Source organism: Vitis riparia, chromosome 4 (assembly GCF_004353265.1).
Source record: "Vitis riparia cultivar Riparia Gloire de Montpellier isolate 1030 chromosome 4, EGFV_Vit.rip_1.0, whole genome shotgun sequence".
Lineage (NCBI taxonomy): Eukaryota > Viridiplantae > Streptophyta > Magnoliopsida > Vitales > Vitaceae > Vitis > Vitis riparia.
Window position 1 is genome coordinate 21844526 of NC_048434.1, and position 15542 is coordinate 21860067.

The 15542-nt window shown below is 33.0% G+C and overlaps 1 protein-coding gene and 1 pseudogene across 2 annotated transcripts; both read right to left on the bottom strand.

The window, feature by feature from the left end:
• Nucleotides 1-3824: 3824 nt before the first annotated feature.
• Nucleotides 3825-6615, bottom strand: LOC117913701 (annotated as a pseudogene).
• A 17-nt stretch (nt 6616-6632) lies between these two features.
• LOC117913700 (probable serine/threonine-protein kinase PIX13) lies at nt 6633-10681 on the bottom strand. Of its 2 annotated transcripts, XM_034828758.1 has the most exons (7): nt 10247-10680; nt 10122-10151; nt 9653-10005; nt 8338-8473; nt 8116-8255; nt 7544-7667; nt 6633-7350 (listed from the first exon to the last, which is right to left on the bottom strand). In XM_034828758.1, the coding sequence occupies exons 1-7, from the start codon at nt 10311-10313 to the stop codon at nt 6920-6922; spliced, it is 1281 nt and encodes a 426-aa protein (XP_034684649.1). In that variant the 5' UTR covers nt 10314-10680; the 3' UTR covers nt 6633-6919. The 2 variants fall into 2 exon arrangements, with proteins under 2 accessions (XP_034684649.1, XP_034684650.1); XM_034828759.1 differs by lacking the exon at nt 10122-10151 and having other exon boundaries at nt 10247-10681.
• Between the last annotated feature and the right edge of the window lie 4861 nt (nt 10682-15542).

A 15542-nucleotide genomic window follows, 5' to 3' on the forward strand; every position in this document is an offset into this window, starting at 1 on the left:
CAAAAAAAAAAAAAAAAAAAGCAACAACAACAAAGAAGTATCAATTTCTTATGATCATGTGAATTTTTGCATGAAATTATGCGAATTGGATCGTAAATTTTGAAGTAGCTCAAAAACTTATGAGAATCAATTTTGCATGAACATGATCCATTTCACACCACCATACAAAATCTACAATAATGATGTTAGAATGCTACCAATTCATTTCTATTTCACATGGTCCTGCGAAATGGAGCATCCTCATGCGAAATTAATGGCTTTTCATTAGAAACTCTCGTGATTCAAATCTTACAATTTTGATTGAGAGTCCTTGATTTGAAAAGAAGATTTTACTGAGATCTTATTATCAACTTAACTTTTGACTTATAAATAGGGTATTAGTTTTTTTTGTTTTTTTGTTTTGTTTTTTTTTTTTTTTTTTTTTTGAAGTTCTTGAATTTTCTTAAGGGAGAAGATGATATTGAAGATTATTGGTTTGTTTTCTCCATTTTATTAATTATTTGATTGTTTCTAATTTTTTTTATTCAATAATAGTTCTTTATTCTTCTTTTATGGATTGTGTTAATAAAATTACCACCATGAAAGGTTAAAAATCCATCTTAGGGAATGTAGCATGAAAATGTTAGAGCCAATGGAAAACAATGACTAAAAACAAACCAAAATTGGAATGAGTGAAAGGTTGAGACATAATAAATAAATAAATAAAAAGATATTCTTTAATGTTAGTTTGAATTATGGAATGATATAATAGCCTATTTTTTATACTAGGATTCTTAGTAATTCTTAATCCCTAATTATTTGAGGTTTTGTGATTGTTATCCACCCTAAAACAATTCTACACAAAGTGGTAAATGTCTAAATCCTAAACCTAAGCCCCATATCCATTCAATTATATAGTATTGAGTAATGAAATAAAATATTAAAAGTTAGGATACAAATGCAATCCTGAGTTTTGGAAACTCAAGTTGATCTTGTTTGACCTCGCATTTTGAATACCTTAAGCTAACTAAAATTGATACCCTTATTTTACTTAAGACCCTATACCCAAAGTTGGATTATAGAATCCCCAATTTTGAGTCATTTGAATTAAAAACCAATAATTATTTTATAATTTAATTAGGTTTATTTTAGTAAATTTAATTGTACTCAAATCAATTTTATACATTTTCAATTCAAAAAATTAGGTAAAAACAACCATGTAGACTTAGTTTGATAACTTTCATCAGTAAATCCTTGAGAATGATACTTGGAGTGCTACAAAAGTTGTAGTAACCCTTTCTCTATTTTTCTTAGGTAGAGTTGTTATATAAAAATATTTTGTATTCAGAACAACAAAAAACCATAGTCACTTATTGTGAGAGAAAAGACTTCAAGTAGGATGATTACTTGAAAAGATTGTGAAGGTCCATTAGAAGCTAAAAATCCAAGTGTAAAAAATTTGAAGACTTTGAGTTGAAAAGTCTTAAGATAGTAAAAACCCATTCAGTTATGAGCTTGAGAAGGGAGAAGATAGGTAGGTTTTCGAACCACTATAAAAGAGTTCTACTTATCGCAATTATCTTTGTCAATATCTACCTTAAGGCAAATCCATAAAAGGAGTATGGATCAAAAAAGCCAAGTCTTGAACCTGAATTAACTTTCATTCATCATATAGTAATTAGGAACCTTGGTTAAAGGGTAACAATTAGGATTCAAATGTAAGATTTATTTATAGAACTTAGGTTAATCTTGATTTATTAAAAATACAAAGACTCCTAATATCACACGAATTAAAAAAATCCTATTCACTTAAATATTTATTCCCCAAAGTTAGATTATTAAGCCCTATAATGAATTCATTAAAGTAAAAATATTTGCTCATTTCGTTACTTAGATTTATTTTAATTATTCTTAAGTAAATAAAATCAATTCACTTGATATTTGCACCATTGAAGTTAGGTAAAAACAATTATTTTGATCTAGTATTGACAAGTCTTTAATGATGATACTTGGAGTACTATAAAAATCATAGTGATTTTTTCTATAATTTTTCTTAGTCAAAGTTGTTATGTAATTAAGCTTATTATTTTGGACAAAAAAAAACCACAGTTATCTACATTGTTCTATCTAGGGATGACAACGAGGCAAGTTTAGGACAAGACACCCTTTATCTTATTCTTGTCCCAATTATATAATTTTTTTTCTATCCCTATCCCAAACTCGAGATAAGGTGGGTTGATGTGCTTCCATCCCCATTTACAAAAAAAATAATAACAATCTCATTTCACCCCATCTTACCCTGAAGGAGTATTTTTGTCAGGTTAGGGTTCTAACAAAAAAATCATTCACCAAGCAAAACAAATTTGTAAATCCCATGGCTAACAACTAGAAAACACAACAACCTAAACAATTCTAAAATTCCATTCTTAGTTTTACAAAATCATTGCAATAAGTATCAAAGACCCCAAAATCCACTGCACAACTTTGAAAAAAAAAATGAAAATACCAGCCTTAAAAAGAGTTTGCTTTCTTCAAAACTCTTTCTTGATGACAAAGGTAACACCAATGAAAGCAATTGGAGAACAAGGTCAATACCAAGCCCTTGATGTTGTTAGAAGACATGATTTGGGTCAACACCGAAAGATCTCAATCTTGGACATAGGTATTGTCATGGTCGAAACCGTAATGCCTCATTGCCTAAACAATCTCAAAAAGCCCTTTGGGATTTGCAAATTAGAAAATTGAAGAAGAAAGATATTGAGGAAATGGTGATCTAATTTTGGGGGAGGATGTGGTTTTAGAGTAAAAGAAATGGGGAGAAGAGGAGACATCCAAGAGAAGCCCTAAAATGTGGGTTGAGATAACTATTTATGAGAAGGGTTAGTTCAACAAGACAAATTGGTACAAAACTTATACCCTTGCTAAATCTGATTTAGGTTTTAAATAAGAGCTCCATGTCTATCCTTTGATTAATATAGTTCCATACCCGTCTTAATAGGGCAGAGGGGGGACAGGGTTGGTGCAAAACATATACCCATGCTAAACTCGATTTGGGTTTTAAATAAGAGCTTCATACCTGTCTCATCCCTGATTAATATAGTTTCATACCTGTCTTAATAGGAGCAGGGTGGGATGGGTTAACCATTTAACCCATGAAACTGTAATACCTAGTTCTAGCCTTGAGAAGGAGGGATAGTAATGATCAGTACCTAAATTAGGAATAAGAATATCTTCTTTAATTTTTAGATTTTCCTTGCTGCAATTTGGGCATTTCCTTGCCTAAATTTTAGGAAATTGTTTGCATAATTTTAGGGTGTTATAGGGTTGGATTTATTGGGAAATCGAGAATGGTTTGTATTCCGTCAATTATCAATAGAATTTCTATCTTCTGGTCTGGAAAAGTGTTTCCTCTGCTTCTTGAGGCGGTGACTAATGGCCACACTAAAACAAAACTAACTCTTCTTTTACAATCACCTTTGCAATGGACTGTGGCATTAATATGTAATCCTTTGATAACACTGAAGGTTGTTAATAATAACAATTCTAAAGTTTAACACCACTTAAGCTAAATTCCAACAGGGAAGGTTAGTATTATCTAATTCAAGCATGGTAAAATGTCTAAAAGGTGAAAGCCTAGAAAAATGGTCTGAAATTTATCTTCATTCTTTTTTAAATTCGATTTCTGCCCTTCACCCTCCTGGCTCCAGACGATGAACTTGGGAGAGGGGAATGTTAATTGTAGCACTAAAGCAGTAGTGAATGGTAATATAACATGGTAGTTACGTTAAGCAAACAGGTGCGGAGGCCACAAGCATTAAATTTGCATACTGTATTAGAGAAGATAAGGGTGTTTTACAAAAAAAAATTTCCACTGCAAATACCAAGGCAGCCATAAACCCTCCAAATTTTTGGTACTTCAGTAATTAATTAGGACTCTTCATTGAAGCCATGCTATCCTTCGTATCAGACCAAAAGGAAAATGTGCAACCTAACAGGATACGGTGCAAACAATAGGGGCCATCCAATGTTCAAACCTTGTGAAAATTCAGGGAAAAAAAGAGGAGTGTATTCTGAGACAGCAAGAAAGCTAAGACTGTTTCTTTTTCTTCTCCAAATAAGAGTGGTTTCTCTGGAAGTTCAGAACTGCCCACATCAAGTGCCTCAAACCAACCTCCGGCCACAAAGCAGTTGGACAGTACAATAAACAGTTAGTAGCTTGCCAAAGAAGGAAATTGCTCAGGCGGGTTTCACCGGAAGTTCGTATCAGGATGTCAGGGTCAGGTGCGAATCCCATGTACATGTGCTTCTCAAGATCTACTAGCTTTATAATAGAATAATCTTGAATTTCATCATCTCCTCCAACTTCTTCAATGGCACCATTGCAACCCCCTCCAAATCCTTCAATCACATCATTGCACTCCACTCTGAATCCCTTAGTCACACCATTGCAACCCTTACTTGGATTCAGCACTTGTGTTTCACCCCATTTATCTTTGCAGGATTCTTGAACGGAGTGCACAATCTCATCAGATGAAGTATAGACCACACAGACTAAAAGCATGGCATCAGTGTTTTTGGCAGTTGCTGCCATCACTTTTTCAGCTGCAATCCTGACAGGCTCATTCACGAGCTCCAGATTCCCAACAAAAAAAAAACTTCGACACCATGCTGATTCACAATGCTTTGTTCCTTGAGCAATCCCTGGATCTTCTCGTGCATGAGATCCATCACATACTGAACCTCCTGTGGGCGTCTTCTGAAATTATCAATGCTGAAGGCGTATATAGCTATGTACTTCACCCCCAATTCATAACAGTACTTAATCATGGACAAGAGAGCCAAAAACCCAGCCTTGTAGCCAGCCCCTTCTTCAAGTTTCCACTTCTTAGCATACCTTCTATTACCAGAATACGAAAGATCCATTTTCGCCAGAAGCTGCCCAAACACCCAAAGACCCTGCTTTCACTACCACCTCCTTTATCCATTTTGAAATGTTGCAACAAGATTAAACCACGAGTGTCAAAATCACCTGTTTGACAAGAAAACAACTTAAGCTCACATAGGTGATGAAAACATGAAAATAGCCCAACTCTTTAGTGATACAATGAAAACAGTCTGATGGTAAGCAGAAAGATTTCATTAGCCTGTTCTGTACAATCTAATAAGTATGATTATTGCCATCGTAGGCACATGAAAGATCCCAATATACAAGCAAACAAATGGGCCTTCAAGCACTAGAAGATATGCTGGCTGACTAACTCACAATTTCATTTATTAGAAAATTCACCTCTTGTATAAACCATAGTTGAAGAAATCTCACTCACAAAACAACCTCAACATTACTTTTAATTCAATCCAAATGCTTTGTGCCTCAAAACAGTCATTTATGCAGTCAGGAATTTGTTGGTCAACTTGGAATAAGATATACTAAATTACAGAAAAAGGAAATGAGATAAAAAAATAATAATAATTCGGATGAAATAAAGTGTATGAATATCAGATATAGTTTGAGTATCCTAATTTGAGAGTTTACAACTTTTATTAGACCTCACAACAGTAAATTCGATTCGTATGCAAAGATTTTAGCCCTCTACAAGCTGTTTTTTTTTTTTTTTTTCTGGAAAAGTCTATTTCCATATACTCATACGAAAAAACCACAAAAAAGAGGAAAAAAATACATTTTCATACGCTCATTTCAAATAGTTATCCAAAAATAATGAACATTTTTATGCATTTTTTAATCAAAGATACTACATTTAACCATTTAGGTACTATCTTTTAATGATATAAGTACTAATTGGTTACGGTATTATCTTTAACAAATGAGTGTATGAATTTTGAATTATTTTTAAAATGTTTATATTTTGTAATTATTTTTATATTAGTGTATACAAACTCACTTTTTTTTTTTTTTTAATATTGTTTATATGTTTTATCGTGAATGTATTAGAAATAAAAGAGATTGGGGGCTTAATAATTCCCTTTTTTTTTCTTTAAAATTGGAGTAAATAAGTCTACAACTTTCGGCAATAGATTTCATATCAAAATTTTAAAAGTCTTGTTTTCCTCTAGAAAGATCCTTTGGAGAAAAAAAAATTCAATAAAAACAATCTACAATACCATGTGGGCAGGTACCCAAGACTTGTTTGGGACCATAAGATATGCAAGATGATATGTGGAAATAATATGTGCACGTATGGCAATGAAAATTTGTCTTTTAGTACCATAGTTTGACTCGTTTATTATTGAGCTGAATGGGCTCTATGAGGATCAAGAGTGGAAAGCACATTTGTCTATTTTTCATCTCTCCTCTCTTCCCCATGCTTGGGATGTGATTGAGATAAGGTAGATCGAATTGATGGTCAATTTGAGAATAAATCACATTTGTGCACTAGCTCACCCAAATTCAACCCAAACGTCTTTTCTCAAGCTTGAGTTGAAATTGGGTTAGAAAATATGTATGCATATCATTACCAAGTTGGTCAAGTCAATATTTAGGTTTAGTTGTGTCGGGTTATTTTAAGTTACGCTAAGGAAAAAATAAAAATAAAAATAAAGATAAAATAAAAGAGTGTGTAACACCTCCTCCCTCGACCAATACAGCACATACCTTTTCTTATCCTAATGCTCGAGTCGAGTTAGTGAGTCGATCATGCACTAAACGAAGCATTTGTTAAAGAAATAATACTGATCATTGCAACACATCGGATGACTAAACAAAATGGCTGTTTACAATGGTCTCGCTCTTCTCAGATCAAGATCAGAAAAATCATTTATAGTTCCCACCTTTTACACCGCAGCTTCCTCATATGAGTACAAATGATATTGGGTCCAACAACAAAACTTGCTGTAGAAACCAAATGGATTGTTTTTTTCTGTCCCAAAAAAAATGGTGATATTTTGACAATTGAAAAAAATAAATAAAATTACCAGTTTGTGTTCATTTTTGCCCTCCCATTGCAGTGCCATGATGCCTTTGATGGCGGGGAGAAGGAAGAGGAAGAGGTTGGTGGCCATGGTGATGGGCTGTAGAATGTTTAGTTCTGGATTCCTTTGGTTTCCCACTCATTGCCTCAATCTTTTCCAACACCTCTACTACTTCTTTCATGGAGGGGCGGCTTTTAGGATCTGATCCTAGGCATTTCAGTGTCAACTGAGCGGCCTCAAATGCTGCCTTAGGTGAATATTGGCTTTCCACTCTTGCGTCCATGATGTTTTTCAGCTTTCTCTTTGAAGACAGGGATGGCCTTGTCCAATCAACCAAACTCTGCTGTCCATTAGGCCGTTTTGTATCCAGCGCCCGTAATCCTGTCAGCATCTCAAGTAGCACAACACCGAAGCCATACACGTCACTCTTCACATATAAATGACCTGTGGAACAATCATGAATTTGCAAGTCAGCTCATTTATTTAACCACCTTCCATGACAACAACCATAAGAAGTCGGCATTCTATGGAAAAACTCTCTCGATCCCTAGTAGTAACTTGGAATTTGGATACCATTTCTTGGAGTTGCTTCCAAGCATATGTTGTAATATTGGTTTGGAAAAGAATTTCTCATCACCTGTTGCAATATATTCTGGAGCAGCATAACCATATGTGCCCATCACCCGGGTTGTCACATGAGACTCTCCACCAGAAGGTCCCAATTTTGCCAAGCCAAAATCTGATATTTTTGCATTGTAGTCCTATAAAAACCAAAAAAAGGAAGGGGTTAATGTTGTGGGATGAGTCATGCACAGACCTTTATGGTTGTAATGTTGGTATGCCTTGTGATCAATGTACTTATATAATGTATGATGAAGGTCTATATCAAAGGTATTTCCCTTCCGCCCCTCTTTTAACCAATATCAATATGCTTCCGAATTTCATTAATCCTCTGTTCTATTTGGAAGAAAGCATTTCAAGCTTTCCAGTTTTTGGTTCTTGTTCTTTTGTCTTGTTGTAAGTCAAACTGCTCACAATACTCCATTTGGTTGCTAAAGATAGAAGAAATGAAAAGCACAACCACCCATACAAATCACTCCTATATAATCCAACCTGGGTTTCATTTTATCTTCTCTACAACCTGAAGGAGCATGACATTAAACCGAGCCCTAGAAAATGAGGTATGAATCAAATCAATAGAATTCTCACCCCATCAAGCAGTATATTAGAGGCCTTGAAATCTCTGTAAATGACTTGCTTATCTGAGGTATGCAAAAAAGCCAGCCCCCTGGCAGCACCAATGGCTATTTTGAGCCGTAGTTGCCAAGAAAGTGGTCCAATAGGATTTCCTACAGAGAAAAAAGAGAATCAAATAATCAGTATTGTTTGTCCCCATACAAGAAACTGTCTTTCTGGCTCAACGTTTCTTACTTCTGAAAAGATGGTTCTCCAAGCTTCCCTTCTGCATAAATTCATACACAAGAAGCAGCTCTTTATCATCCCAACAGTATCCCAACAGCTTAACCAGGTTAGGATGAGAAAGCCTTCCTAGGAAATTCACCTCGGACTGCATCACAAAATGAATATGTCAATAAACCATTTGCATCAATACAAAGGATTTTACTAAAAATATGTAAACCAAATAACCAATGAATACAACCCAGTTCATTATTAGATCAGTTCTTTAGAAGGGAGCCATAATCTTGGGCTAGTGGATCAAAAATTCAATGTCTTTTAACATAGAATTTGAACACAATATGCCTTTTGGGGTTCTCTGGATCACAAGTAAACCCCTAGGTTGCAATCATTCCATATATGTTGGCAAAACAATCTCCGCATTTGAGGAGTCAGCAACTTAGCAATAAATTCAGAGGGAAGAATGAACTAAAATCCTCAAATGGCCCCAAGTTGCAAAAAACGAATTTATAACTCATCTTGAATGCCATGGAAAAAAAAAACATTAAAATTCAGCTAGAAATCCAAATGCTGTGGAATGGACAACTCAATGAGAAGAGGTCCTAAATAACTGATAAGTGATAACCCCTTTTAAGGGCACTCTAGGGCTCTAGGGCCAATATTATGACACAAATTACTCAGTAACAACTGCTTTTAGAATGCAGTAGTGTGGCCTTGCTGCAGTGAAATTCAAAATCAATAGAAAGAATCATGCAAATCGTTGATCTAGAAGGAAACATCCAAGGTAGACAAACAAATAGTAGTTACATGGACAACTCAAATGTAATGTATACAAAAGCTCTCCTGTATAAGAGCAAATTGAAATTGTGAGCAGTGACTCAGGGACCTCATGCTTACACAAGTAAGAGGCTGCCACCTGTTGGATTGAGCTTTGCTCATCACTTAGAAGGTTTATAAGCATCAAAAATTTCTGCCGGCTTGCTACTGATAGGTGAAATTAACTATTGCCAGACCCGTGATCTGATCTTCCTTTTCTATTTTAAAAGGGCATGACGATTATGATCACAGTCCCCTCTGTCATTCCAGAAGTGAATCAAATCACAGGGAGAATGACTGTTCCCACTGAAAAGGACCCACGTTTGGTCCCCATCCTCTGATATAATCCGACGACAATAAACTGTAACCCATTACCAATTGCTACAGCCTTACAATTGTTCCAGTTTTAGAATTGCACATCTTGAGATAAATTAGCTCTTATTTCAAAATAAAGATCAGGTAACATTCAATTTTAGCAAATAAAATTTCTCATTGTTAGAGATGAATTGGGTACCTGCCATTCTTGGAAGCCTTGCAGACTCTCTGGATTCAATTTCTTGATAGCCACCATCATGCCGCCCGTGCCTGCCTTACATGGGGCTAAGGTCTTCTCATCAACCCAGCCCTTGAAAACAGTTCCGAAACCTCCTATGCCAAGCACATTATCAGACTTGAAATTTCGAGTGGCAGTCTTCAAATCGGCAAAGCTGAAAATTTTCAAATTGGGTGTTGGTAAGATTTGCCCTTCCGGAAATGCCTCGTCATGGCTTTCACTCGCCGGTGCCGCCGATAGCCGACTGTTTCCGGCGCTGCTGCTCGTTATCGAAAGTCCTCCGTCGTTGCTTGTATTATCTGATGTCCCTGAGACTGATTGCCCAGAAAAAAAAAAAGAAAAAAACAAAGAAACAATCAATAAATTTCAAACAACAATTATGCAACAGACGGAGAAAGAAAGTTGGAGTCAAATAATGGAAATTACATACCTGAAAATTTAGAAGACGGGACTTCGTTAACTGGGGAGGAAGAATTGAAAAGAAAGAGTGAAAAATCAGTGAAAGAACCAGAAAAAAAAAATCCCAGAAAATTCAGAAAGGCGGATATCGGTCACCTTGGGTGGAGGTTCCGGGGAAGCTGGGGGTAGGCTCAGTTGAAGGAGATCCACAGCAATTACCCATGTAAGCCTGTATGCTGTACCACTACTCCTGGAGCCTGTTAAGCCAACAAACCCAACATGTACTGAACCACAGGCGTCTCCTCCTTTTGAGAGAGAAGAGGAAAAGGAAGGAGAATGGATCTTTTACTTGTATGACCTTTTCTCTTTAAACTTCTGTCCAGCTGCTCAGAATACCCTTGGCTGTTTCATGCTTTGTCGTCTACTCTGTTTCCATTTTATAGGTTTTTTTTTTAAACTTTCACAGTTTCACTCACAAATTTGCATGACGGAGGAACCTATTGTGGGTAGTCAACGGTTTCGTTATGGAGAATGAGTCACCGCAACAAATGGGAATAGAAGAACGAAAGAGGGCCGTGTCAAACAGAACCATCCCAAAGTCTCAACCTCCTCCATCCTGGAACTCTCGCTGCTCTCATGTGAATTCAGCGGCCATTTATCTTGCCCCGGATGGGCAGACACGGACAGCAACATTGTACACTTTCTGAATCATCACAATATTTGTTGATTACTGTAACCACTTTCCTTAAAAAATGGAGCTACCAACCATCTCCTGTTATGGACGTTTTGCACTCTAATCATGTTTGTTTTTTTTTTTTTTTATCAACATCAAGATTTTTTTGTCGGATGGAACCAAATCCGAATTAATAGAAAAAGTACTATCAATCATGTTATACCATATCTGCTCATTTTCTCAAGAATTTTGTACGGTTTTTTGTTTTTAAATGCATTTTCCACTATGGGGATTTGAAGTCGAACAATAAGTACTGACAAAGTTTGAAACGATTTGTTAATATGACACGAACCCAATACGTTTTTCATGAGTTTTGATTAAATATAAATGACTTTAAGTCAAATCCGTATCGATTTGTATAACACATTCTATTTGAATTAACCAATTTAATAATATTGTTATTAACCTAATTATATTTTTAAACCATTTAACTCATATCTAAGTCATTTTAAATTTATTTTTAAATAAATAAGTTAATCCAGTTATAAATATATTTGGTTGATATATTAATAATATAGATATATGAGATATCTAACTCTACTTGATTATTAAATAAGGGGACTTGATTATTAATGTGTAATTTGTTTAATAATTAGATAATATTTAAATTTATATTTTTAGTATGATTATTATTTGTATCGGTTTTTGGTTAAACTATGTAGTAGAATAGCTAAGTTTTAACAGAATATGACTCCCCAACACAAATTGTCACCCCTATCTTAAAGCATGTTTGAGTACTCTTTTCTAAACACAAAAACACAATAATTTTTTTATAATTTTTTTTTTTTGAAAACTTATTGTAACAGCATAATGTATTTTTATAATATATTTTAATTATTTTTATTTTTTATACATTATTTTAAAAATAATTATTAGACAGTGATCTATATAAAACATTATAAATGAAATTTATTTTTAAAAAATATTTAAAAATAAAAAAATAACTTCACAATATTTCAAATTCCTAAACAATTTCTTTTGTTCTAAAATATAATATATAACTATTTTTTAAAATTATTTTTGAAAACCTTATAAAAATATAGTAATTGTTTGGGAATTATTTTTTAAAACAATTTTCTATTCTCTAAAATAAAAAAAACATAGAAAACACATTAGATAATAAAAAATTATTTTCTATTTTTTGTTCTTAAGAATAGAAAAAATAATGTTTAGAGAGAATATTTTCCATTTATTTTCTGTTTTTTTTAAAAAAACTGTTTTAAGAAATAATTATATAAATATGTAAAATAATTAAAAATAAAATATTAAATATAAAAATGATTTTATTTAAAAATATTAAAAATAAGTTAAAAACATTTTTTATTTCTAAACATACTTTTATTTTACAAAATAAAAAAAAAAACAAATTTTAAAAACTATTTTTTTAAATTATTTTCGAAAATAGTCACTACACAAAACCATATTTTTAGTTATTTACTTAAGATTTTAAGAAGATCACGTGTTATTGCATATAGCATGCATTCAACCCAATTTGACGATCTAAGAAATTTGAGGAATAATATTATGATTTTCTATCCCAAAAACATTATTAATTTTATTTTATCTTCCTTTCCATATTTAAAATAGAATAAGTAATTTTTAACATATTTAGTCCCATCAATCATGTTTAAAACCTTAAAGTTCAAATATTTATATCAAATTTTATTAGGGAACGATGAGATTGAAACGTCAAATGGGTGGAATAAGCTGAGGTACAATCTCTCTTGCCAAGAAGACAATAATATTAAAGAATGCTGACCTGGCATTCTTTTGCTTATTTTATATGGGATTTGAATACCAAAGATTTATTTAATAAATATTTAAATTAAGTTATGGAGTTAGGCCCAATGAGTACGTGTACAGTGAACACATACGTACACAGATGTATGCCGTTAGATTAGGAACCTAGAAGGACGGAAAATGACTGGCCTGGCCGACTGGCGGGCGCTTGTGGTCCAAGGCCCCGTTGGAAATTTTAAATAAGATGTAATTCATGTGGATGTATGTCTTGAAAATAATAATAATAAAAGAATCTGGATTTACAGTTGAATTATTGTTTAGTAAATATCTTAAAAATAATAGTAAAAAAATAAAAATAAAAATAAAAAACTAGCATTTACGGTTAAGTTATGTTGATTAAGTGGGCTTTTGGAAACAAAATTAATAACTTAAAATGAGTTAATAATTTAATATAAATTATTAAGTAAATTAAGTGTATTTGATAAAATAATTTAATGACATGACTTAAAGTCAAAAATAATTTTTAAGTAATAAATAAAAATAACTATTTTTTTTTTAAGTTCACATATTTATTTTACCATTTTACCTTTATTTGTCATAGTTATTTTTATAATTTTCTTTGTTATTTTATGACTATTATTATTACTTCATCTCCCTTATCCTAATTAAAATTTACGATGATAAATATATCAATTTGATGATTTAGAATCATTTTTAAGTTAATTTTATTGAATAATTTTAATACTTAAAATAACAATTAAATAATAAGTTATCAAAATTCGGTATAATTTAGTGTACATTTCAAGATTAATTTTACTTAAAGTCTCTTGAAATTTAGTGTAATTAAATCTAATTATAGGTAGTTTCATATTTCATTAGTTAAAACCCCTACATATTTATTTGGTTCATAAAATTTTATTTTTTAAAAAAAAAAAAGTGCGTATAACAATCATCTTAAAAATTATTTTTATTCTTTAAAAAAAATATGAAATATAAAGGTGTTAACTTATGAAATTTGAAATAAATGACAATTTAATGTATTTATACCGAAACTTAAACTAATGTGAATGAAAATGAAATTTACTTTCATTTAAATTATGTTAAACAATTTTCAATTTATTTTTTGTCAAGAAATAATTTTATACATATTAAAGGTTAATTTTACTTAGACCCTTTTTAAAATTCAGTGTAAATGCATCTAATTGTCATTAATTTCAAATTTTATCAACTAGCATTCTTATAAATTTATTTTATTTTATTTTTTTAGATAGTTGTGTTTAACCATTCTCTAAAAAAGAATGAATAAATTATATTCTTCAAAAAATAAATTTTATATTTGAAATTCATCTTTAGAGCTACTAATTTGTGAAATTTAAAACTAATGGTTTATAGTATTTTTAAAAATCATTTCTAGATTAAAAAGTATTCTAGAAACAAGAGAAATATAACGTTAGATAAAATTTAGAAAGACATTTTAAAAAAAAATAAAAAGTCACTTATAGTGCTTTATAGAGAATATTAAAAATATTTTAAATAAAAATACTGATAAAGGTATATTTAACGTGGTTATGGTCAACTAGGTGGATGGGAATGAACATGTGCCATTTCCTGCCATCAAACCCAACTTTACTTGGACGCGGAGGCTTTCGTGGACTGTTTTGGCAGCTTCAAGGCAAATATGGCTAACCCACTTGAAAGTCAAGCCTAAAAAGTAAGTAACAAATAGATTTACGATGCATACTAATAATCCAAAGTCCACTCCATTTGGGAGAAAAAAAAAAGATTTATAACCTATTATAAGATGTGGTGGGACCAATATACCTGTTTGACAGTGATAACATGAGAAATTGGGGATCCGCAGTGCCTAGGGGTTGGGCTCAGGCTCGATCGTTAGAACTGCCAGGTCCAGCAAATCGCAGGTCGATTTGGCGGACCACCATCCAATTTTGGTCCATTTTGTCTTTGGAAATGGGTTATCAAGAAAGCACAACACTACATATTGCTTCCTTGGATTGGGTTAACCCATCACTTTATTGGTCATAAATTTAGTCATAATTAACGAGGCTTATCTTGTAGAGTCAAGCACTGGCGCATTCACACCGCCGACCTTGACTCTTTTGGCAACTTGGCATGGGAGGGGGACAGCCTAGCATTGCAGTTTCAACCAAACAAGAGCCACGAATCACCCTGCAGATTTAATATTTGACAAAATAATTAAGAGTGTGTTCTCCACAATGAGATGACAGCGTATAGCTGATTGATTGCGAAAGTTGTAGCCAAACCCATGTTCAATGGATCGCAAAGAGTTGAAGAAGAGGCATCAGAGGCTCATCCACCACTCAACACCTCAAGATTACTCAATTTGCTTGACCACAAGTTGACGTTGTTAATTTCGTTAGGTAAGCATTCTTTTTGTCAAACCAAGTGGTCTAATGTCTAACAGAAGCGTCAAATACAGCAACACAAAAGCACAGTCCTCCGAGATGTAATTGATTAAAGTGTTCATCACTTTTTGACTTCATCCAATGTGCCAAAGGCAAAAAAATAAAATTCAATAACCAAGGAGAGGAAATCCCCAAAATCTTTGTTTGGCTTGTAGGGATTATGGAACTTCCATCCCCCAATTGTGCAATTATTTGAGGTAATATATTAGGAGCTAATCAAAGCTTATCGAAGAGATTCGGCGTGATCTAGGTGTTTGATAAAGCAACAGTGTTTATGTGTCTCGTCAAGCAAATCAATTATAACATGCACTTGTGTGAATAGGGGATGAGAGCAAGTTTCAAAGTTCAAACGTACATGACCCTAAAAGTTTCTGACTTTTTCGTTGAATTTGCATATACAAGACAAAAAGTTTGGTAACTTTTTTGACCCTCGGATTATCCTAGAATGCACAAGTAGGTTTTGGGTTGTTGAATTTCTGGTTTGCCAACAGGCCAAGAACCTTCAACTTCGACTGATAAAGCCATGATTTGGGGT

Bases quoted from the DNA above. Each gene is read 5' to 3' on its own strand.
- LOC117913700 (XM_034828758.1), bottom strand. From the start codon at position 10,313: ATGGGTAATTGCTGTGGATCTCCTTCAACTGAGCCTACCCCCAGCTTC. The intron at 10,152-10,246 runs GTGACCGATATC...CTTCCTCCCCAG, and splicing joins CCCCGGAACCTCCACCCAAG to TTAACGAAGTCCCGTCTTCT. The intron at 7,351-7,543 runs GTGATGAGAAAT...ATTGTTCCACAG, and splicing joins TCCAGAATATATTGCAACAG to GTCATTTATATGTGAAGAGT.